General features: G+C 38.6%; 1 protein-coding gene across 19 annotated transcripts in view; it reads left to right on the top strand.

The window, feature by feature from the left end:
- Positions 1-16,973, top strand: part of ARHGAP18 (Rho GTPase activating protein 18) — a 204,371-nt gene extending 187,398 nt beyond the window's left edge. For 10 of the 19 annotated variants that reach the window (XM_081529106.1, XM_081529109.1, XM_081529117.1 and 7 more), the window contains 3 exons: positions 10,664-10,788; positions 14,263-14,324; positions 15,476-16,973. In XM_081529106.1, coding sequence (XP_081385232.1) covers positions 10,664-10,788; positions 14,263-14,324; positions 15,476-15,567 — 279 coding nt within the window. In that variant the 3' untranslated portion in view covers positions 15,568-16,973. Of the gene's footprint in view, positions 1-10,663; positions 10,789-14,262; positions 14,325-14,523; positions 14,554-15,475 lie in introns of all 19 variants that reach the window. The other 9 variants (XM_081529120.1, XM_081529121.1, XM_081529118.1 and 6 more) reach the window with 3 other exon arrangements.
- The last annotated feature ends 8,996 nt before the right edge of the window (positions 16,974-25,969 follow it).

Below are 25,969 nucleotides of genomic sequence, written 5' to 3'. Positions count from 1 at the left end.
TAGTAAATGCCTCCTTGGTGCCAAGCTCCATTCCCTGTTAGGTCTTCAGGGGGAGATGGGGCTGGTGCTCTCTCACAGAGAGCAAGAGAAGGATGCAGGAGGGTGGAGCTCAAGAGATGCTAGAAATGTGTGATGGAGCCTGACCAGAGGACCCTGGGCTACAAGCAGGAAGTGGACATCAGAGGGGCAGAGTGGTTGTCCATAGGTGATCATGACCCACATTGGAGGTCATTTAGCTTGTCATTTTGGTTGAAACAATTTCATCAATTGCAAGAATTTTTTTTTCAAGCTACTATCATTTTATTAAGGAGAAAAAATATTGGGAAACAATTACAGAACAACAACAAAGTACAAGATAATGTCAAGTACTATGGTTATGTGGTGAGTCATCAATTAGTCAGTTTTCTACCTAAGTCCCATCAATTGCCAGCATTTTAAAACATTTTAACCTTAAAAGCTGAACGTCCATCTTAACTGGACATGGTGGAAGTGGGAGCATCCTCATGTTTCCTTGCTGTAGGGGAATCTGTTTCCTGCAGAGTAGCAATTGCCTGGATCTGAGTAGCAGCTCCTCATTTGGGTGGAACATGTGTGTGTTGGTGACTCAGTCATATCCGACTCTTAACAACCCCATGACGGTAGGGCCTGTCAGGCTCCTCTGTCCATGGAATTCTGCAGGCAAGAATACTGGAGTGAGTAGCCATTCTCTTCTCCAGGGGATCTTCCCAACCCAGGAACCAAACCTGGGTTTTATGCATTGCAGGCAGATTCTTTACCATCTGAGACACCAGGAACATGGGCCATCTATGTTTCCATAAACTATCCCCCCCTTGCCCACCCCAGATTTTTCTTGTTGGTTTGTGTGTCTTGACTCTCCACCCAAATCATCTGAATAAAGCTGCCTGGGGTGTTTTATTTGTTAAACACTTCTTGGATGTGTGCCTGTTATGTGCCAGACACTGTTCTAGGCACTCAAAATACATTATATGGACAAAACAGATAAAGCTCGCTGCTCTTATGCAGCTTGAATTTTAAAATTAAAATATAATAAATAAATTATGTAGTGTGTTAGTATGTGGGTAAATGCACCTAAAATAATAATAATAAAAAAATAGTAGGGCAGAAAAAGAGGAATCGGGAAGGGTGTGTGTCTTGCAGTGTTAAGTTGGGTGGTCTGGGTAGTGTGCATTCCGGGGATGATGTGCAGGAGGGCAGGGAACTAAGCTGGGTCTGTATTTTAGGCAGCACTTTACACGTGGAGGGAATAGACTGTACGAAAGCCTTAAGGCACTTGAGGACTGGAAAGAAGTGATTGTGATTGGAATGGAGCCAGCAAGGGGGACAGCGTATGAAATGAAGTCAGTGGGATAGTGGGACCAGATTATGCAGGGCCTTGTAGGCCATTGTTAGGAATCTGGATTTGCCCTGGGTGAAGCACGATCATTTCAGGCTTTTGAAGAAAGGCTTGAAAATCTATATTTTAAAATGATCCCATTGGTCTCTTGTTTTGAAAACAAGACTCTAGGCAAGTGAAGATAGAATAGGGAGACCGTCTAAGAGGTTCATGTCATAATCTGAGTCACAGACCAAGAGGTTGAGAGGTGGTAAAATTCTGGATATTTTTTGAAGTTAGACCATTGGGATTTTTACTTATTTATTTATTTTTTTTCTTTTTTTGGCCACACCACACATCATGCGGGACCTTAGTTCCCTAACCAAAGGTCAAACCTGTGCCCCTTGCCGTAGAAGCACAGAGTTAAGACTCTGCCTGCCAGGGAGTTCTGCCATTGGGATCCTTTGATGTTGAAATGATGAGTTGTAAAAAAATAAAAGAAAAAAGTCAAGAATGATTCAGAAGTTTCTGGCCTAAGAAATTGGAAGAATGGGATTGCACTTAGGGAAGATCACAATTTCAATTTAGGGCCTGTTGAGTGGAAGGTGTGTGTTAGATATCTAAGTGAGGATGACTGAGGGTGTTTGGAGGGAAAATTAAGTCATCCTGGCCAGTGAGGTGCATGGAGGGGCAGGGACAGAAATAAGGTATAAATGGGGCTCCAGGGGGAGCCAGGCTTCTATTGTGTATATGATGGGGAACTGCTGAAAGTTGTGACCCCCCCCAGGAGGTAACATGATTGTATTTGCATTTTAGAGCAGTTATCCTTGGCAGGTGAAGGATATGTTGTAAGAATGTGAGAGAAGGTTAGGTAGGAGATGCCAGCTAATTTCATTGTTAATTGGAGTATATATAAATAAATTGGTCAAGTCTCTCTGGAGAGCATGTGGCAAAATCCTCAAAATCATGCAAATAATTATGTTTAAGTTCATTGCCATTTTCTTTGTATGGGTCAAAATTAGAAATAATCCAAAAGGAGAGAGGTGATCAGTTAAATATGTTATGATGTATCTACTTAATGAAATACCATGAAAGTGGAAAAGTGTGTATATGACATTGGAAGATATTTGTAATATGTTGAAGGAAGAAATTACAAATCAGTGAATCGTTTATTGCTGTATTTGTAAGGGATGATAATTATCATTATTTTGAATGCTTACCAGAGGTTAGGTATGCTGCTAAACATTTTTCCCACATTTTGTTTAGTATTCCTTGCAGTTTGCTGCTGCTGTTTAGTTGGAGTTTACTCTTAAAATAGTCTCGTTTTTTTTTTTTTCACAGATGAGGAAAGTGAGGCTTAGCAATCGTAAATAATTTACTTAAGGTTATCTAGATAGGAAGTTGTGGCGCTGGAATTTGAAACCAAGTCTATAGGACTTTAAATCCAGGTCTCTTTACTGTTAGCCTCTCTTACCCACAGAACACAGAAAAATTCTGAAAGGGTTTTTATATATATACACACACATATATATATGTATGTATCCCAAATCCTGGGCTTAGGTGTAGTAATAAAATTAACATGTTTTACTGCCATTATTACATATGTTTAATATATAGCTTTAAAAACAGGCTTGGGCTGAGCTAAGTCCCAGCTATGGGAATGGAAAGAGTGTTGACTGTAGCCTGTAAGACCCTTATCAGTGAGATGGTAAAACTGATTGGATATGAGGAATGTGGAAGAAGAAGGAATCTAGAATGACTTGCTGATTTTACCTTGGGAGACTTTGTCATCAAGATAAAACATCCAACAAAAGGAACAGACTTTGGGGTAGTCAGTTTTTAGCATTTGGGGTTGACATGTCTATGTAAAAGTTGTCTACATGGGCCTGAAGCTCAAGGGGTTGGACAGAGCTGGAGACATGCATTTGGGACCAACATAGAGACTGTACTTGAAGCCACAGAGTGATTCTTATTACGCAAGTGGGTACATGGGGTAAGAAATGAAAAAGGAAAAAAAAAAAGCAAAAATGCAAATATTTAAATAGTGGGCCATGGAAAAGGAACTGGTAGAAGAGGCCAGGAAGTAATAGGAAGTAGGAGAAAGTTGAAGGTGGTGTTGTAGCTGCCCTGGGGAGAAGAGTAGAGTGATGGAGTTTGGTCATAGTACCAGATGCTACAGAGAGGTTGAGTAAGGTTAGCCTTGGATAACAGATCCTCTGGATTTTGCATTTGAAAGGTTAGTTGTGACTTTTCCCAAAGCATTGTCAGTTGATTGAAGTTCATTGACTATTGATAGAAGAATCCATGATTGCTAGGGACTGGAAAGTGAAAGATGAGAGATTGTAGACAATGAGAATTCATCAGGTAATTTTTTTTTTTTAAAGCCCTCTGTATGCTGTTAATGCTAACTGTATATAACAAGGTATTCCTGTTATTAAGACATGCTGGACTAGGTGGATTAATAGTTTGAACCCGATTGTAAGGGAAACACTCAATCTACTTAGCAAGACCAATGTTGATAATGGCTGCAGCATATTAATTGTTTGGTACAAATGTGAATTTCCAAGTACTAATGAGACTTATCTATTAATTACAACAAGAGGAGACACTTGGTGAAAAATAACATAATTATCGACCACTTGAAAAGAACTGTTTTCTGATTACCTTCAACTTGAGTTAGGATTGATATCATACACACACACACACACACATATATATATAAATACACTGCATCAAACACCAGAAGTCATATGACTTGATATAGCCCTAGCTTTGCCACTAGCTTTGCCACTAATGAGACATTAATGGCAAATCACTTCTTCTCTCTCTGGGTCTCAGTTTCTTCTATTTAAGAGTAGCTTAATGATGCTTAGCCAGAAGTATGCAGTAGGGGCCTCTGTAGGATTATTTTTTTTAAAAAGTAAATAGCAAAAAATCATGACTAGGCCACTTCCTGGACCCTGTGAATCAAAATCTCTCAGCACAGGACATGCACATGTGTCTTGTATTAAAAACTGTCAGGGTAATTTTCCCCCATTTGGTGCACATGTGTTTGTGTGCATATATATTTAATTTTTATTATGGGATTTTTCTAACGTACACAAAAATAGAATAGTATGTGAGCTTCCATAAATCTATCACCAACCATCAAACACATTTTTATATCTTGTTCCATGTTGTCTTCCACACCGTTTTTCCTTTTAGTATTTTTAGGGAAATCATAGACCTTTCATCATTTCACCCATAATTACCTCATTTTGCATCTCTGTTTAAAAAGGATCTTGGGCAGCTTTGATGCTCATCTGGTTATGAATTGCTGAATCGCACAGACTTCAAGTCCACTGTGGACTTAGATCTGTGTGACTTTTCTTCTGTCAGTCAAGTATACCTCTAAAAGTAAAAGGGAACTCTGTGCTTATGAGAGAGCCTGAGCACAGAGCAGGGCTCTGTGAGATTCTGTGAAATAAGGCAAGCTGCTCATTCCATCTGCCGTCATTATAGAGGAAAAAAAATTTTCTTCCCTGAGGTTGAATTTCAGTGTTAACTAAGGATGATCTGCTGGTCACACCCTTAATTAACAGTTGAGGAACTTGAGCTTTAGAGAGTTTACATGACTTGCTAAAAGTTCCAAAATGATCTTGTGACATTTGGGGGGTTTTGGAGACCTGAAAAAGAAATCTGTTACTCTCATCTTCTGCCATTTCAGAAGAATCCTGGAGTAGGCAGCCGTGTGGTGTAGACTCTGGGTCATTTGTGGCCGAGGTTGTGTGTCTAGTCACAACTCTGTGTAGAATCCCATCTGTGGTTTCATGGAACAGCTCAGACCCAGAGCATTGTCACAGGTATTGTTTCAAGCATCCGCTCTGGGTCTAGAAATAGTGTCTGCCTCTACTTGGGGACCCATATGGAAAATCAAATCACAATATCAAGCATAAAATCTTATTTCATTCAGATGTTCTCTGATTTTTCATAGTGCCTAAAAAATACCATATTAGAAGTGAAAAATATCAAAATTTATTTCATTGTCAATTAAGTGCTTATTAATAATAGAACTTATTTCAGACCTTTCTTTAAAATTCTCTGTGTCTGTAAGGTGGATAAAAGTTTAAGTATTTGGGTTACAAAAGCCCATTAAAATTAGACAGTTCAAGACACCAGAGAATGATTTTTGTATCTCCATCTCCAATCAGACTAAAGTGATGAACATGCCATTTTAGTTGAAGATACCCTGCTAAAATGTCCTTGTTAAATTTTCCAAAATACCTATTATATCTGGCCTTGTTTTGAGAAGATTGTATTTCCAATTTGCCCTTTTGAGGACAGAGGTGTTGTTTTTTTTTTTTTTTGGTGGGGGGTAGTATTAAAAGATGTCAGCTTTACATTTAAATTATCTTTTAATTTAAAAAAGGAAATCAATGTTTCTTCTAAGGGTCTGACATTAAATTTCTAATCTCTAGGGTATAAAAATATGAGCAACACAGTATTTGTCTACACCTTTTGAAAAAAATGCTAAAATCATTGTTTATTTTATCAAATAGTAAGAAATAAAATCCTGTTTTTAAAAATATACTTGACTTCAGTATGTGAAACATGTGAGGACCATATGAGATTATTTTCTCTATTTTAACAGTCTTTGCATACGTAAGAAATTAACTAACATTTTGTAAGTTGTAAAATCCTTTGTGACTAATTTTTAATCACATGTTAGTCAAATAATTCTCTTTTCCAGTCTTGCTGTACATTATAAAACTTCAGCTCACAAGCACACCAAAAGAATTCTAAGAAGTAAGGGGCAGAGTCAGCTGCTAAGACAGACAAAATGTGAACTAGGAAGGTTACAAAGATTCTACTGCTCCCAGGTTGAGTTATTATCATGGCTTGAGCTAAGAACAGACGCAGAAGGCAATGGTGACCCACTCCAGTACTCTTGCCTGGAAAATCCCATGGACAGAGGAGCCTGGTGGGCTGTAGTTCATGGGGTCACTGAGAGTCGGACGCAACTGAGCGACTTCACTTTCACTTGTCACTTTCACACATTGGAGGAGGAAATGGCAACCCACTCCAGTGTTCTTGCCTGGAGAATCCCAGGGACGGGGGAGCCTGGTGGGCTGCCATCTATGGGGTCGCACAGAGTCGGCCACGACTGAAGCGACTTAGCAGCAGCAGCAGCAAAAACAGTTCGGCTTAATGATCAGGCATGTTGTGTCTATTCAAAGCTTGGCAGCTCAGTGTAATTAGTATACTAACATCGTTAGTATTGGATACACCGTGATGCTGGAGCTTGGTAGTAATTGTCGTACACTATTTAAATGAGAACTTTGACATCATTTACTGTTTGTCATCTTTAGTAAATACCATTTTTCTATCCTTGTCAAGATACCAGGGAAAACTTTCTAGAAACAACTTTTAAATGCTTCATCTTTAACTATTACATGTATCAGTTAAGTTCATTTCTCTTCCAACAGTAAAGAGCAGAATAGATTCAAATTGAGTGTGGCTCACAATCTTTATTGTAGTGTAGTGAGAATTTGGATGAGATATATTACCATGGAAATAAGCACTCTTGAGAATTCCCTCTCCCTCCCTCCCTCCCATGAACACCCACACATACACATACACACACACTGAGGGAAAGTGTATGAACTGTTTAATTTCATATCCATAAGCAACCTGTACACAAGCTACTCCCCACTTACTGGCAAAAGCCAAAATACAGCAATTACCTGACTTTTCACATACACTTGAGAACTCTCAAGTGCCTTCAGATGCTGGTACCTGGGCCTCTTCCTTCTAAACTAACAATCAGAGAGAGTCTGGATGCCTGAGAGAGGTGTGGTGCTGTCTGTCGGGTACAACTCCTCACACCATCCTGATCTCACTGTTGTGTTTTGCAAGAAAGCTTGGCCATACTCTCCACAGTATGATCCCTGAACTCATTTGGGAGGTGTAGCTGTGGTCCTATTATTAGGGGTCTTCAGCTGTTCATGAGATGCCTTGGGGGGAAAGTGACTGCATCCCCAGGCAGGCTCATGCTAGTGTTGGTTACTGTCTGTAGGACCAGATAACTGAATTATCCCTTGTAGCATCTTTAACTCCTTTCCTCTGTTCTCTTCCCCTCCCTGTCTTTTCTCAGTAGCGAGGGAAATAGTAGTATCATATGGTAGACAGAAGCAACTTTTTTCTTTTAGACAGTATTTCTAAAACTATTTTTGTTATTAAGGAAAGTGCTCATTGCTATAGTTTTATACTGGAGAAATGTTACTTTTATTAGCATATGATTTTGAGTGAAACTTTTTCTACACTACATGCATACAGGATCTTAATTCCCTGATGTGGGATCAAACCCATGCTCCCTGAATTGGGAACATAGAGTTTTAACCACTGGCCCCACAAGGGAAGTCCCTAGTGAAAAATATTTTTGAGTGACTCATTTAATCAATAAACATTGATAGATGGCTACAGATGTGACTCAGATATGTGGCATGTAATTAGAATACAAGTGTCATAAATTAGGATCTCCGTTATATAAGAGATTCAGTGGGAATTTCAATGGAAAGAGGAAATTCCTTTTGATTCTGTGGAGTCAAAAACCATCTATGGAGTGTTCCATGGGGTTTGAGGTATGTGAGCTTTGCCTTGAAAAATGGATGGATACCAGGGGATATTTCAAAAGGGAAGGAGAATGTAAATAAATACAGGAAAGCGTGGGTATTTTCAGCAAATTTTGACTGTCATTTTTCTTATCCAAAGAATGGAATGTGCCACAAGGAATAGTGGGGAGAGGCAGGGAGCAGAGGAAAGTTGCTATATTCCTGAATTCTCTATGGCAAATTTATTATTTTTCTGGGTCATTTTGATTTTATAACTCATTTATTGTAGGACCTTCTATATTTAAAAACTTATATCATCTTACTTCACTTTAAATGTCAGTATAGGTTTTCTTGCCTTTTTGATAGTCTAGGTTGTAGAAGATGTAATTATGGAAATAATTTCTGTGACTGTGACTTTCACCAAAGAAACCCTCTTTGTCAGGATAGTTGGCACTATGACTTGAGCAGAATCTCCTAACTTTTAAATCAGTGTAAAGTAGGTGCTGATCTATAAACCTTAACCTGCTATTTAGGACCCTCCTATAGTACGGTAATAATCGACTGCTGCTGCTAAGTCGCTTCAGTCATGTCCGACTCTGTGCGACCCAATAGATGGCAGCCCACCAGGCTCCACCGTCCCTGGGATTCTCCAGGCGAGAACACTGGAGTGGGTTGCCATTTCCTTCTCCAATGCATGAAAGTGAAAAGTGAAAGTGAAGTCGCTGATAATCAACTAACAGAAACCAAAATACCAATAATTTTTTTTCACTGAGTAGACAAGGTAGATTGGATTTTGTGAACACAGACTCAGTACTTCCACTGTTGCTATTACAATTATCACTCCAACGTTCAAGTTATCAGGCCTGAACTGAACTGATAAAAAATTATTGGATCAGGCATAACTTATTGTTTTTCACCTCCTATGAGGAAACAGTTGAGGCCAGGCCAGCAGGCAAAATCACCATAGCAGGATAGAAGCTAGAGATGAACCCCAAAGGAGAAGAACATGTAGCATAATCCTTGAGTTATAAGATGCTTCATTGACTGAATAACTGCTTTGGAAAAGGATGACAACAGTATCACATGAAATGCCCCAGTCATTGCAACAACCTGCTCATTTTCCAAAATATTACAGATGAAAATAAAATGTGTCTTAGAATCAAGGAAAACGGCAAATTAGCCTTGTAAATTAGAGATGAGGTGGAGGTCAGAGACTAGGTAAGGTATCAGGCTAAACTACCAGCCCCAGAAACTGGAAGTCAACAAACCAAGGCAAGGGTCCAGGCTGGATGGGAGAAATGGAACAAGAGTTGAGCGGTCAGGGCACAGGCTGGGATCAGGGATGGATTGAGCACAGTATCCCCAGAGAGAGGACTCAGGCCAGGGTGCTGGGAATGCAGTCCATCCCCAGCTGGATGGCCAGTGGGCAGCCCCACGTGATTTGTCTTTGCGTGGCTTGGAGGGGCATGCACCCTTTAGGGCTTCACTGAGTGGTCAGATGAGGGTGCAGGCTGTCTCTATAGGTGAAACAGGTGTTTGGGATTCGTTTGGGAGAACAATACCATTGTTGTCATACACAATCCTTTGCTCCTTTGATAGTCCTGTGCAGAATCACTTTTCTTTGTTATTCCCATACTACATCTCAGATGTTACTGAGAAGCAATCTTATATCTTTTGAGGACACCTATGTTTTTATGCAACCTGATCTAAAAATCATCTTATTTTTGTTACATGTTGAAAAGCATCACATTAATTCCAAGTATGGTATATTTATACTTTGTTAAAAAAAATTCAAGACCATATACATTAAAAAATGATGCTGTGAGTGCAAAAATTATATTGTGCACCAAAGGACTTGTGTCTTATTTAAATAAATTTGCTAAACATCAGTAGCACAATGCAGTACTCAGTAGATGCTTAGTAAATTCCGGTTGAATTAAACAAGGTATTTGTAGTGTTTAAAGCATTAGGTTTAAACATAATTTGTGCATGCTGTTTGGTCTAAGGTCTGTTCAAGAACATACGGTTATAAATAATAAGTTAATATTTATTTTAGCAAAACCATTAGGACTTAATTAAGCCTAATATTTTGAATGCCATAGTTGATGTTTTAATATTATAATCCTCAAAATCTTTCTCTGATAGCCTCCCAAATACATAAAATGTTCTTAACATCTGTGGGTGCAAGATTTAGAATGAGTCATCTCACGTTCAAAGTGTGCAGTCACAGTGTGTGCTTATCAACCGAGTGAGGAGCTGACACAATACAAATGTATTGGAAAAGTATGTTTCATTTATTTTAATATTCTCAGGGGCAAAATTTTTCTGAAGTTTTGTGAATGTGCAGGAAGATTTTTTTTTAGTGCATACATTGCAATAGCCCACAAAGTAACTTCATTCTGATTCAATTTCATAAATTGCTACATGAAGAAGCACCCTCCAGTAGATAATACTCAGAAATCAGCACTTAATATGGCAGTAATGGTTATTGCTGTCATTCTTTACATCTTTAAAAATAATTAAGCATCACTGCACAGGCATTATAAAGTTCCCCTATCACCATTAAAAGGATATTTGAAGTTTGATGTAATTTAGTAAATTACATTATACAGTAGTTAAGGTTTTTATGTAGTGAAGTAAAATGCATAGTAGTTAAGCACACTTACCGTATAATGCATTGTACAGAGTTACACGTTCCAGCTGCTGCCAGCTTTGTTCCAGTGTCATTATTGCTTTGCAGGCTGACGTTCCTCAGGGAGTGATTCGAGTACAAGCTCCCCATCTTTCGAAAGTTTCCATGGCAATACAGCTAACTGAAGAACTCAAAGCCAGTGATGTACTTGCCAGGTTTCTCAGCCAAGAAAGGTAGAGGCCTGTTTTGTCTTAATTATTCCATGGTATCACTCACTTGCTCTCTCTCCCTCCCCTCTTTTTTCTTCCTTTTTTTTTTTTAAATGATGGCTGGTGTGAAGGGCTTAAAATGTTGGCAGAAGAGAAAAGGAGACTTAAAAATAATACTTGAAATGAGTCGAGTTCATTGCGTGTAGTTTGTGTTCAAGTTGAGCCTGTTGCAGGCAGGAGGTCTGAGCATTCCTTCACTGTGTCTGCAATGGACTTGGCACATGACACTACTTAGTATTCTTTCTAGAATATGGTGATTGGAGGTTAATTACTATGTGTAGTCTGTTAGGAAAATCACTAATGAGGATACAGTGGGATTAAAACAAAAGATACAACTTTTTCAATGAAATATAATGAATACAAAGAAATGCTTAAATTTTAAGACAGAAGGTATAAAGAATTCAGAGGGGACAACTGGCCCATGGAGTTCTGAAGTCACAGGACAAGGCACACCATCCTCAGTAAAGACCACTAAGTCTTCCCCTCTGTTGTGGGGCTGATGAGGCAGGAGGAGTCTTTTGAAAGCCATTGGCATCCTCTTTAAGCTGGAGGATAATTGCTTTACAATGTTGTATTGGTTTCTACCATACAACAAACCATGTGAATCAGCCATAAGCATACATATGTCCCCTCCCTCTTGAACCTGCCTCCCACCTCCCCGATACACATTTTTTGAGACATGCTTGAGATATCTTCTCTTGAATTTTGGAGGTTCGAACAGGGTATGGATGTTTCAGTGTTCAAATTCTTATTTTTAGCTAAAATTATATTTTAATGCTTTCCTTTGTCATTTCCACTTATTGAAATAAACAAATCTAACTTTTTTTTTTTTTAAAGAAGAGACCTCAGAGGCATTAGCTGTTTAGCTTCTTTATACTGATTTCATCTCCCATAGAATTTAATCTCTTCATTCTTTCATTCAAGTTTTCTGTCAAAACTTCTCCAGTTTTAATACAGAACTGCATGTATTTAATATGTCTTTGCTCTGTCTGTGGCCCTCTGCTAGATGTTGTAAAGGGTATAAAAAATATTTTAAAGTGTCTTCCCTTACAATTTGTAAATTGGAAGAAGACATGAGCCTGTGTAGTTAACAGATGGTGATGAAATAGAAGAGAGGCTTATTGGTAATTCTGGGCTTAAACTTCTGGGGATTAGGTTCTGGGAGCAGCTGGAATTTCTTGGATGTCTTTGCTCCCTAAAAGGTCTCTCTGCCTCGAGGAAATCAATCCACTTCCTCTCTATTCCCTGAGCTGACCAAGTAGATGCCATTCCTCCCACCGGGAATGGCTTCCCATCCTCTCCCAAAGTGTGTACCTGAAGATCTGGCCAGACTTCAGATATAAGCAACTCTTCCAAGCTAGACTTAGTTCAATTTATGCAGTGTTTACTTGCAGGACCCAGATGCTCAACTTAGTCCGCAGTTGTGCTCCTCTACTTGTAGGTAATACAAGGTGTGACTCTGAAGTTGTATGATACACTCCACTGTGACTTTTATAGTTAGAGTAGGATAATGGTAGACATATTATTATAAGAAAGTACCAGTTTTGTGACAATTGCCCTTTGTCTATTTGGATTTATTGCTTGTGGTGCTTTTATTAAGCAAACATTTGCTACCCACTAAAGCAGAATCCTTTTTTCTACCCCCTCACATCTCCCCATCCTGCTCCACCCAAAGGGAAGTCTAGCAAACTTCTTGGTCCATTTGCCTTTTCTCCTCCCAGTCCTCAGCCCTTTCTTTTATGCTTGGGGATGCTGGAACCAGATAATATGGATCCAAATACCAGATTTTCCTGTTTTATGTTAGGCTAATTTTTATCATCTCTGTAAGTCTCAGGCTCCTCATTGTAAAAGTGGACCTACGTTATAGCCGTGTGATAATTAAATAGGAAAATGACCGTGAAGTACATAGCATGATCTGTCTGGGCCATCTAATAAGTGATGTTTTCAATAAATACTTACATGTATCTTTTCTTCCATGACTTTGCCCTCCTTCTTTGGCTTCCACTTGTGTAGGGACAATGGGAAACCCCACTTCCTTCCATCCTTCTCCTCGCCTGCTTTCTTACTGAAGCCAAGAACACACAAATGACATAAAATAAATGTGAAATAAATTACACATTCATTCACCAGTCTTTGGTAATAGCTGTTGCCTTTTCTTTAATTATGGATTTGTTGATTAGTATTAAGTGAAAGCTAATGCATACCAGGAAATCTAGTTTAGGTTTCTTTAAAGTAAAATAAGAATATAAATATTGGAGAAGCAATCTGAGAACAATAACCTGACTAGATTTTTTTCCTAGTCTCCCAAAACATTCCATTTGGTTTTCATAAAAATAATGACTCTTCTTATAGTTTATCAGGTTATATGCTATATTAAAAATGAAAATATAATTATTATTTAATTTCAAAAATAAGCAGACACCAGTTTGGAAGCAAAGTGAGTTGTCTTTTGGTCAGGATATGACTCAGCAGGGAGGATGGTAAGCGTGAGAACTCCCATAGCCCTGAGTGGTCAGGGTGCTGTGGCCAGCAGAGTAGATGGAGCTGGGTAACTAGAGGAGCCATTCAATGGTTGGTTAGGAAAGCTTCCACTGGATCACATCTTTCTCAGCCCTGGTTTTCTCTTGTCAGTACCAGGGAGTTTGTCCTCAGTGTGTCTGTCAGTGGTTCACAAACGCTTCTGTGCATCAGAGTCTACCAGAGAGGGTTTAAAAACCAGATTCTAGGGCTTGATCTAGGCATATTAAATCAGATTTTCTGGAGCTCTGAATCTGATTTTTGGCAAGTTTTCCAGATAATAGAGATTTTTGTAAAGCGCTTAATTTTGCCACTGTTTAAACCTACTGTTCTGGAGACTTTATTCTTTGAAGAGTGTAAACCTGTAGATGCATTCTACTTGTAAAGTCATCGTAATGAGTATTTGGTTCTATTTTGAGAACATTTACCTCCCATATTGGGACAGTTAGCACAGGGAGGCTTATGAACTGTGCTGTATTCTTTATATTCATCTTGTACACTATTAGAGTGGTCAGCACAGCAAACCTGTGAGAAATACTATTGAATAAATGCAATGTGCAAACATTTCTTCTTAGAGTTTCATGAGGGCCTTTTTGGCCCCTATGCAAAATAGATGACCATGTTAATAATTTTATGGACAGCTAAAATGTTACTTTTCTTTTTAACTTTACAAACTTTGGTACTGATTTATTATTTCACCTTTGGATGTACGATTCCATTTGTTTATTTTAATTTACAGGTGTGACATTTTTATTACTGTTCAACACATTTAACAGATGGGAAAATACAAACGTGTAGATAATTACAGTATGTCTAAGTTATGAATTTTCCATACAAGCTAGAATTCCCCAAGCACATTAAAGTGATTTACTTGCAAGCTGTCTGATGATGCAACTAATCAGTTTGTTTTGTCCCTACTAGTGGAGTTGCCCAGACTCTCAAGAATGGGGAAGTTTTTTTGTATGAAATTGGAGGAAATATTGGTAAGCACATTTTTAAAAAAAATCTTTTATTCTATATGCTTATTTGACATTGCCAGTGGTTATTTTTTATATCTTTGGGAAAGAAAAGGAAATTTGAAGTAAAATATAACACTCTGTAGACAGTTAATGAGTATTATAGTTGATGAGTTTTATTTTTTTTTTTTTTTATGGTCTGGCCTTTCTGTTCTGGCTCTTTTAGAGCTCCTTCTGTGTGGACCCTGAGCCAAAGGCAAGTTCCCTAAAATAGGAATAACTTCTAAAATGGTTAATGAATTTTTTCAAAACTTCTTTCTTTTTTATATGCTGATAGCACATCTTAATAAAGGGAGTGAGCTTATTTAAGACCAAGATGATACTTTTATTATGGTATAGTATTGGGTATTTTTTAGTGAAAGCAGAAGTTATTTTGCCATTATTGACTGCCTACTACATAATACACATATGTATACATACATACATTGGTACCTTATAAAATATAAATAGGATAAATGGGTTAGTTTTGACCATGTCTCATATTTTATTTGCCCACTTATAACTATCAATGGGTTGTGCTCATCTCCTTATTAAAATTTAAAATAAACCTTCCTTCTCTTTTTGATCCTTAAAATAGTAACAGTGAAATTGTCAACAAATAAATTCAAAATAGTCATTGAAAATACCTTAAGATAAGTTTTGAAGAATTTTTTTCTAGGACTTAAAAAATTTTAGTAAATACTGAAACTTGAATACAAGAATATAAAGTTTCCTTCAAAAATTTAAATAAATTACAATTCCACTAGAAATCTGGATTATTAACTCTGTTAATCAAGTATTAGTATATTTAATTGTGCATTTTGCTATTAGATATTAGGAATTAGGCATGGTTTCTTACTTAATAAAGGTGAATAAACTTTTAAGGAACCATCTAAAAACCCATCACAGACAGTATTTTCAACTTCCGAAGTTCATTTGAAACCTGTGCATTTGGAGAAGGACTACTCAATTAATTTTTCCATTATTGGCCCAAGCCTTATAATATTACAGGAGGTGGGAAAAAATGATAACTGTTTCAAAGTGTAAGACTCCAGAGTTAAACCACGAGGCCTAAATTTAAAATTGCCTCTCTCTCTCCCCACTCACTGTATTAAACTGATGTAACATCGCTTTCCTAGGGGAACGCTTCCTCGATGACGACACTTACATGAAGGACTTGTATCAACTCAACCCCAGTGCTGAGTGGGTTATAAAGTCAAAGCCGTCATAGAAGATTTATGCTGAAGATAGCCATAAGGACTCCCTTAGTCATACTTGCTGGGTCAAGAGTATAAATAAAATAAATGGTGGGACTCTTATTATCCAAATATACCCTACTCGTGAATAGTGACACACTGAGCCTTAAAAAGTTCTAGATTTGTGCTGCTGCCAGATTATGTTAATTACTATTATTCATATTAGAAAACATCTCTGTAGTGAGAAGAAAGGAGCTTAATTAGCTTGTAGGCTATTTTCATCCACTCCGTGGAATGTGTCCAGATGTGACAGCCATTTTTCATTTGAAAATATACTCTCTTCCCCCTCTTTTTCTGTTCTAAAATGATGTATACAGTAATAATGTGCATTTTCACTTTTCTCTCCTCCTGACACCTGCCTTCCCCAAGATGGGTTTGTTTTTCAACCGGAAGGGTAACCAGGATCAGGTATGGCAAGATGTGAAGATAGTACCTCTGGAAACAGACTGAGTTCAGCAATATTTCTGTCTCTATCGTACATTAATATTCATCTCTTTGAGTCATTTGTTCAGACAATGGCATCCCACTTCTTACTGCTGTATCACATGAAGAGACTTGCATTTTTTTTTCAGTTCAGCTGACATATGTGCTCAGAACTGTATCTAATATCAAGAAAATAGAACTGTCAGAAAACTGCCAATTATTACTGCACTGTTTAAGACTTACATACTCAGAATAAATAAAATATATCCATGTGGAATAACTGGATTATGGATAATGAGAGAGTGAAAGATCACGTCGTGTATGCTGTAGTCTCCTAAATGAAATTTAAAAAGTCATAGCTGGCTTTACCTATTGTCGTATTAGCAGTACAAATACGTGCAGTAGTGTGATCCAATCATTGTTGAGAATGTATTCTGCTGAAAGAGGATTTTTTTTTTTAACTCATAAATGAGTGGCAGGAAGAATTATTCTTCTGAGTATGACACCACCATCATATGAACAAGCTTTTGTTTGTGTACTTATTTTAATCAGAGCAAATTTATTAAAATGCTGTGGAAAGACCATTCCCAGAGATTTTAATGCACAAACCATATTATGATAAGAGATGAGTCTCCATACTGTAAATAAGAGGAATGAAATGAGAGAGAAATGTTCCACATTTTATGAGTTTAGAGTGTAGTGAATAAAAGTGATGTACATGAATGTTGCACAAACTGTGTTTATGATACTTTTTAGTAGGACTTTAGGAAACATTGCGCATTCTCAGAAGCTCTTCATGTCACTCTAATTAGGAGGGGAAAATGCTGCTAATGAGAACAGTCAGAAATTCTTAATTAAGAGCAGCCTGTGGATATGATCACTTAAATACCTTTGTGATGATTTGTGCCATTGCTTTTTTATTTAAAAAAATTTTTATAATTAAATGCATTTTTCTAAATTATCTTCTCTTGGAATTTATTATGTTTAACCTGATCTGTTCATGAGTATAATAATGGGCTATTTTTGTTTTTGTTAAAAGCCACTTGTACTCTCTTATTTCTCCTATTTACTGCTCCTGTGTAATTTTTAAAGTGGGAAGACATATGGGAGGTATAAACTTGTTTCCTCCCTTAGATTTTTCCTTATGAAATTTCTATTCTTTAGGGTTTTTCAAAACACATTGTATTATTCTCTTTCTGGTTTTTGACAATGTAAACCTGTACAGTGTATTAAAAAGCAAAGACATCACTTTGTTGACAAAGGTTCTTATAGTCAAAGCTATGGTTTTTCCAGTAATCACGTACGGATGTGGGAGTTGGTCCCTAAGAAGACTGAGTGTCAAAGAATTGATGTTCTTGAACTGTGGTGCTGAAGGAGACTCTTGAGAGTCCATTGGACTGCAAGATCAAACCAGTCAGTCCTAAAGGAAATCAACCCTGAATATTCATTGGAAGGACTGACGCTGAAGCTGAAGCTCCAACAGTTTGGCTACTTGGTGCAAAGAGCTGATTCATTGGAAAAGACCCTGACGCTGGGAAAGATTGAAGGCAAAAGGAGAAGTGAGTGGCAGAGAATGAGATAGTTAGATAGCTTCACTGACTCAGTGGACATGAATTTGAGCAGACTCCAGGAGATGGTGGAGGACAGGGGAGCGGAGCCTGGTATGATGTAGTCCGTGGGGTTGCAAAAGAGTCAGATACGACTTAGCGACTGAACAACAAGAACAAATATTAATTTCTCAGTGAAATGTTTTATTAACATTTTTGTTTAATAAAGACAATATAAAAGCAAAATCAGGTGCTTAGAGTGTAAGTTAGGAGTGAATAAAGGATTTAAATAAATGGCTTCCTAAAGCGTATGTCAGCCAATTGTCATCACAAATACTACTCGTGGCAGGAAACTAGGAGACAGAAGAGGCTTTTGATATTGAAGAAGTACCAGATACTGGCAAATAAACATGAAAATGCCATTTTATTTTTTGAGCCCTTCTTAGAATTCATGACCCGTGTTCACTGACACTGAACAATATTGCATTTAAATAACCAAGAAACTATCTACACTTCTAAAGAGGAGAAACTTTATAATGTATAGCCTCAGGAACTTCCCTCCGTGGTCTAGTCATTAAGACTTTGCACTTCCAGTGCAGAGGTCACAGTTTCGATCTCGGGCCAGGGAACTAAGACCTCCCCCCTCCAAAAGATAAGTGTAGTGTATAGCCTCAAATATAACTGCTGTGGCATCATCTCAAATGCTTTTTCTATAATTTTTTTCTAGTGAATTTTAAATCTCAAGTTCAATTAGGTTTTCTTTTTTTTAAGTCTTTCTTGAATTTGTTACAATATTTCTTCTGTTTTATGTGTTGGTTCTTTGGCCCCAAGGCATGTGGGACCTTAGCTGCCCAACCAGGGATTGAACCCACACGCCCTGCATTGGAAGGCAGACTCTTAACTACTGCACCACAGAAAATTCCTTAGATTAACTTTTATTTGTATGTGAGGGGAAATTAAAGCAACAGATGTATTTGTTTTGCATCTCAAATATCATTACTCTTAAGTTACTGGTGAAAATTTGCTGTTATTTGTAGAAAACTAGTTGCCCTGTTAATATTCTGTAGATGTTTCCTTTTCTCTGAAGAGGTTATTATGATTCTTTACAATTGAACAATATTTACTTACTCCTGCTGTAGAATTCAGAGTAAACTCCTGGCTAGCACTCTTTAGGAAAAGCATTTTATTTTAGTGACTTGATAGGATTTTTCATTCCTATCTTTTCCTACTTTTCAAGTTAGACTGGATTGTACTTTTTACCTCATTGTCCTGATTTCTCACCTATTGATCAGTAGGTGGCGCTCTTGGTCAGGAATTCCTTTGCAGCTGAACTACGGGAAGTTTTGAAAGTGAACCTGAGTTCACGGTAAGAGGTTAAGACTCAGTGCCAGGTATCTGCAAGACAATTAGGTAAGAACAGCATGGATCTCTCGGATCACTGTGAAAATTGTAAATAGTGATTAATGCCAGGGTTTTTATGTTCAGTCTGTTAGTCTGCTTTTATCCTTGTTGAGTGGAGGGGTGGGGTGGTTTCTGAGCCACAGTTAAATGTTTTGTCAATGTCTGTTTCAAGCGGAAGGATCATAATAAGAGGAAGACAATGAACCGGGAAATTATAAAGAGGGACATAATGACCTCTGTCTTTAGCATATACATGTTTGTTTCTTCATTCAACAACACTCAGGTATTTGCTGAGTACCTACATATATGTGCCAGGCAGGGTCTACCCTTGAGGTGCGTCAGTGAGGAGCTGAGCTCTGCTCTCGAGGTGCTTCCATTCTAATGAAAGGAGACAAATGAATTAATAACTGCAGTAGCCCTCCAAATCCAGAGGTTCTGTGGGTCAAAAATATTTGGGAAAAAAAGAATCCAGAAAGTTTCAAAAAGCAAAACTTGAAAATTTGCTATGCTCTGGCAGCTGTTGATATTTACATAGCATTTACATTGTAGAAGGTATTATGTGTTGTAGAGACAACTTGATATATGGGAGACTATACATAGGTTATATGAAAATACTGTTTTATATAATGTATAATACTTGAGCATTTATGAATTTTGCTATCTTCCAGAGTCCTGGAACCTACCCTCTGCTGATCAAAGGGACGATTATAAATAAAATTACATAGTATGTTGAAAGATTGTAAGTACAATAGGGTAAATATGACAATTAATGGAGGAATAGGCTCATTCCAATAGTAAACAAGGGGTGTCACTGAACATTTGAAAACTGAGCAAAGACTTAAAAGATGTGAGGAACTTGCCACATGGATATCTGGAAGTAAGCATTCCAGACAGGGAATAACCAGGACAAAGGTCCAAAGGCAGAAATGTGCCTAATTCACCAAAGATTAGCAAGGATGCCATCATGGCTGGAATGTAATGAGAGCCCCTGAAAGTAATGGAGGGAACACTGGGGTAGGCTGGGGACAATTGGAGGGCCTTATATTAGGGTGACCATAATTCATTCAGATCAAAACATTTTTGAGAGTGAATCAGGGCACTGTTGGTGAGGGCAGTAGCTGTGGAATGAGGAGAAGTGATCAGATTCTGCATATATTTGTGAAGGTAGAGCCTACAGGGTTTCTAGTATGAGAGAGTGCATTTTCAATCAAGAATAAGCACAAGACTTTTAATGTGAGCAGTAGGAAGAATGCAGTTTCCAACAACATCAATAGGGAAGATGAAGTCAGGCATTTCGAAGGAGGAAGGATTCAGGAGTCCACTGTGGATGGAATGTGAGGTGCCTTTTGGACATCCAAGTGGCAATGTCAAGTAGGCAGTTATCTGCTGAAGTTCAGGAGAAGGGTCTGGGTTGGAGTTACTGGCTTGTAAATGGGATTGAACCATGAACTTGCATGAGATTGCCAAGGGAATGAGTGCATGTAGTAGACAAAATCACCAAGAGGTGAGCCTTGGAGCTACCCAACATTAGAGGTGAGAAAAAGGAGGAAACAGGAAAAAGACTGAAAAGAAGGAACCATTGAATTTTCAAGAGATTATGATGTACCTGATCACATGGACCACAGCCTTGTCTAACTCAATGATACTATGAGCCATGCTGTGTAGGGCCACCCAAGATGAATGGATCATGGTGGAGAGTTCCAACGAAATGTGGTCCACTAGAGAAGGGAATGGAAAACCACTTCAGTATTCTTGCCTTGAGAACCCCATGAACAGTATGAAAAGGCAAAAAGATAGGACACTGAAAGATGAACTCCCCAAGTCGGTAGGTGCCCAATATGCTACTGGAGATCAGTGGAGAAATAACTCTAGAAAGAATGAAGAGAAGGAGCCAAGGCAAAAACAACACCTAGTTGTGGATGTGACTGATGATGGAAGTAAAGTCTGATGCTGTAAAGAACAATATTGCATAGGAACCTGGAATGTTCGGTCCATGAATCAAGGCAAATTGGAAGTGGTCAAACAGGAGATGGCAAGAGGGAACATTGACAAAAGCTAGTGGAGGTGATGGGATTCCAGTTGAGCTATTTCAAATCCTAAAAGATGATGCTGTGAAAGTGCTGCACTCAATATGCCAGCAGTGGCCATAGGACTGGAAAAGGTCAGTTTTCATTCCAATCCCAAAGGCAATGCCAAAGGATGTTCAAACTACCACACAATTGCACTCAACTCACACACTAGTGGAGTAATGCTCAAAATTCTCCAAGCCAGGCTTCAACAGTACGTGAAGTGTGAACTTCCAGATGTTCAAGCTGGATTTAGAAAAGGCAGAGGAACCAGAGATCAAATTGCCAACATCTGTTGGACCATCCAAAAAGCACAAGAGTTCCAAAAAAACATCTACTTCTGCTTTATTGACTATGCCAAAGTCTTTGACTGTGTGGATCACAACAAATTATGGAAAATTCCTTAAGACATGGGAATACCAGAACACCTGACCTGCCTCCTGAGAAATCTGTTTGCAGGTCAAGAAGCAACAGTTAGAACTGGACATGGAACAACAGACTGGTTTCAAATCAGGAAAGAAGTATGTCAAGGTTGTATATTTTTACCCTGCTTATTTAACTTATATGCAGAATACATCATGAGAAACGCTGGGCTGGATGAAGCACAAGCTGGAATCAAGATTGCTGGGAGAAATATCAATAACCTCAGATATGCAGATGACACCTCCCTTATGGCAGAAAGCGAAGAAGAACTAAAGAGCCTCTTGATGCAAGAGGAGAGTGAAAAAGTTGACTTAAAGCTCAACATTCAGAAAACTAAGATCATGGCATCTGGTCCCATCATTTCATGGTAAATAGATGGGGAAACAATGAAAACAGTGAGAGAGTTTATTTTCTTGGGCTCAAAAATCACTGCAGATGGTGACTTCAGCCATGAAATTAAAAGACACTTGCTCCTTGGAAGAAAAGTTATGACCAACCTAGGCAGGATATTAAAAAGCAGAGACAACTTTGCCAACAAAGTCCATCTAGTCAAAGTGATGGTTTTTCCAATAGTCATGTACGGATGTGAGAGTTGGACTATAAAGAAAGCTGAGCACTGAAGAATTTATGCTTTTGAACTGTGGTGTTGGAAAAGACTCGTGAGAATCCCTTGGACTGCAAGGAAATCCAACCAGTCCATTCTAAAGGAAATCAGTCCTGAATATTCTTTGGAAGGACTGATGCTGAAGCTGAGACTCCAGTACTTTGGCCACCTGATGTTAAGAACGGACTAATTTGAAAAGACCCTGATGCTGGGAAAGATTGAAGCTGGGAGAAGAAGGGGATGACAGAAAATGAGATGGTTCGATGACATCACTGACTCGATGGGCATGAATTTGAGTAAGCTCTGGGAGTTGATGATGGATAGGCAAGCCTGGCGTGCTGCAGTCCATGGGGTTGCAAAGAGTTGGACATGACTGAGCTCTGAACTGAAAACTGAAAAGATAGCAGGAGGGAATTCCCTGATGGTTCTCAGTGGTTAGGGAATTCCTAGTGGTTGGTCTTCCTGGGTTGGGAAGATCCCCTGGAGGAGGGCACGACAACCCACTCCCGTATTCTTGCCTGGAGAATCCCCATGGAGAGGGGAGCCTGGCAGGCTACAATACACGGGTGCACAAACAGTCGGACACAGCTGAGCAACTAAGCACAGGACTCAGTGCTTTCAATCTCTGGTTGGGAACTAAGATCTTTGCAAGCGGTGTGGTGTGGCAAAAAAAAAAAAATCAGTAGCAGTAACTCTTCCTCAGGGCATATGGAGCACTGTAAAGAGCACAGAAATAATTCCAGAACATCTTTTCCATACTTCAAGTAAGGTCAGCTTAACTTTAAAAACAAACTGACATAAGGGACAGAATTCTCTCCCTGCATCTCAGGCCAGCAGGCCCAGGAAGAAAGCCAACACTTTTTCAATTTATTTTCCATACTTGTCTCCTTTTTCACTCCTGGGATGGTCATGGGCATCTTCAGTTGGCAGTCACTGGTCTAGCAGACAGAGGTCCCACTACATTGTCTTTACTTTTGGAGTCTGTGATTTCCCAAATTTTATATTTAATAGATATAGCAATAAGAATTTTCCTTCCATTGCAGTTAGTCTCATATCTTAAAATCTGGATTTAGCACTTAGGTTTTTTGGGGGGGAGGGGGTGGTTTTGTTGTTGCTTGGTTTTTGTTTGTTTTTCTCCACTTCTGGCCTAAAGTATTGCATGGGATAACTTGGATCTGCTAGAAAGGGTTTCATGTGAAACACTAGAACCCTCTTCCCTCCATTTAATTATTTTTTAAAACTCCTTAAGACTTAAGACGTCTTTGAGAGGTTCCATTGGCTTTTTCACACATACCTGCATACTGTGTAAGAGAACCAGGTTGGTTGCAAGAAAAGCTTCTCCTATGGGCTTTCCCACTAAAGCCAAGACACTCTGGCTTTGTCACAAGCTGACTTTTTACCTTGAGATTTCAAGTCTTGATTTCCCAACCAAAGGAGCTCGGGTAAGCTTTCAGAAAAAGCAGTCCCACTCTGCTGTGCTTATTCACCCCTCATTGCCCTGAGGCAGCTCAGTTCTGTCTTCTGTTGCATCTCCTTTACAAAATGACAGTTTTCATATCATCTCTGCCTAAGTCATGATCGCCTCTAGCCAGGGCCAAAGTGAACAAGGAATTTCCCAGGAAGGGAATTTCGTAAGGAGAGTTATGAAGAATGGCACAATTCTGAACAATCAGTTAAAGTGTTCTTTTTTTCACCTGACAGCTAGCCTTGTTACAAGTTTTTTTTTTTTTTTTTTAAGGGAAGTGATTTTATCATTACTTGTGGCTTTAAAATTCTCATTTCTGTGGGAGAAGTCTTGGCACATCTTACCTTTGATTGCTTGTGTCGCACAGTTTGTATTCAGCAATTCTTCTAAGAACTCTACTGAGAAAGAGAAGAATTAACTATTGAGAGATTGTGTATCACTTTTGTCCAGGCATCTTGAGACACATTCTATGAACATGCTTCATTCATCTTCATTCTTCATGTTGAGAGGGAAAGAATTCACATCCTTCATCATTAAGAAATCATTAGATGTTAGTAGATAATGCCTTAAAGCATACTATGAATTCAGTGAAGATGTTATTATGATAAGGAATACTTTAAAGGTTCAGTAAGAAATGTAACTATTTGTTACTCTTTCTTCTTCTTTCCTTTGCTTTCCAAGCATTTTAGCGCTTGCTCTTACCACAGCATGGATTTTATTGTGGTGATGTAAAAACCAATCATAGAGTATGATGCATTTCCACAGGAGATTAGATTTGTGGGTAGCGTTAATACAGGCTGGTGTTAGGGGAGGTAGTCTCAGAAAATGACTCTGATTTGAGGGAGGCAGAAATGGATGTTACTAAATACTTTATTTGTAGATAAAATATACTGGGGGGTGTAGAGAAAAGGGTATCTAAGCTGAAAGCTCTGTTAGGATACCACGGATTGATCCAGGCTGGAAAGGATAAGATTCAGAGTTAGCCCTATGGCAATGACAGTGGATGAGAATGGGTTATATTGTTGTTGCAGAGTTGGGGTCAAGAGGACTTGCTGATTCCATTGGATGGGGAGGAGAGAGGTCTCTGAAAGATCCTTAGGAGGAGATGGTGGTACTTTATATTGGGTCCTAGAACAAGGTAAGTACTGATTTTGGATGAAGGGGTTGGGACAAGAGAGAGGTGTGTATTATGGGTGTTGAAGGGAGAGAAAATGAGGAAATGCTGAGGTGTGTGAAGAGTCTAAACACATTTAAAAGGTGTATATTTAGAAAATGTTTATGAAGGTGATAGTAAAACCATAGGAATATACAGTCCCTGAGGGTATAGGGACAAGAGAAGGCTGCTTTGGAGTATATCTCCCACTTAAAGGATCTTAAGGGAAGAGCATTCAAACCATAGTAGTAGTGTCAGAGGGGGAAGTCACTGACATCAGGGAATGCAGCTGGTCTCGTAAGGAGGGAATGGTCAACTGTGTCAAATAATTGAGAGAAGTAAACCAGATGGATTCATAGAAACCAAATTGTTGTTGTTTAATTGCTAAGTCCTGTCTGAATCTTTTGTGACCCCACGGACTATAGCCCACCAGGCTCCTTTCTCCATGGGATTTCCCAGGCAAGAATACTGGAGTGGGTGCCATTTCCTTGTCAGGGTATCTTCCTTGACCCAGGGATCGAACTGGCACCTCCTGCATTGCAGGTGGTAGATTCTTTACTGCTGAGCCACCAGGGAAGCCCTGAGACCAAGATTGGATGTAAATAGGACTTGGAAGCTGGCTACCCTGGTGGCTCAGTCAGTAAAGAATCCACCTGCAATGCAGGAGACACCAGTTCGATCCCTGGGTCAGGAAAGATCCCCTGGAGAAAGAAATGGCAACCCACTCCAGTGTTCTTGCCTGGGGAATCCCATGGACAGAGGAGCCTGGTGGGCTACAGTCTGTGGGGTCACAAGAGTTAGACATGACTTAACAAATAAATCACCACTACTACCAGCTCTTGGAAGCTGCTGGATTTAGTTGGGACTGTTGAGGCAAGGGGGAAAAGGAAGATATTTAATCAAAGTTTTCTTTTTCTTTCATATTTTACAGAGAAAACTTGATCATAAAATAGTTTCACATATAATTTTCTAATATCTGATATTATCTATATTTCTATACTTAGTTCAAGAGCTTCTTGATCCTTGTTATCTAAAATATTACTCAAAAATAATTGAGTGACTTTTGAAGAAAACTGAACGAGACTAAAGAACTGTACACAGAAAATTATAAGACACTAATGAAAGAAATCAAAGATGACATAAACAGATGGAGAGATATTACATGTTCCTGGGTAGGAAGAATCAATATTGTGAAAATGACTATACTACCAAATGCAATCTACAGATTCAATGCGACCCTTATCAAATTACCAGTGGCATTTTTCACAGAACTACAACAAAAATTTTCACAATTT

Source organism: Giraffa tippelskirchi, chromosome 9, assembly GCF_054371585.1.
Source record: "Giraffa tippelskirchi isolate mGirTip1 chromosome 9, T2T-mGirTip1v1.2.pri, whole genome shotgun sequence".
Lineage (NCBI taxonomy): Eukaryota > Metazoa > Chordata > Mammalia > Artiodactyla > Giraffidae > Giraffa > Giraffa tippelskirchi.
The sequence above is the reverse complement of the archived record's forward strand: the minus strand, read 5'-3'. Positions and strand labels throughout refer to the sequence as shown.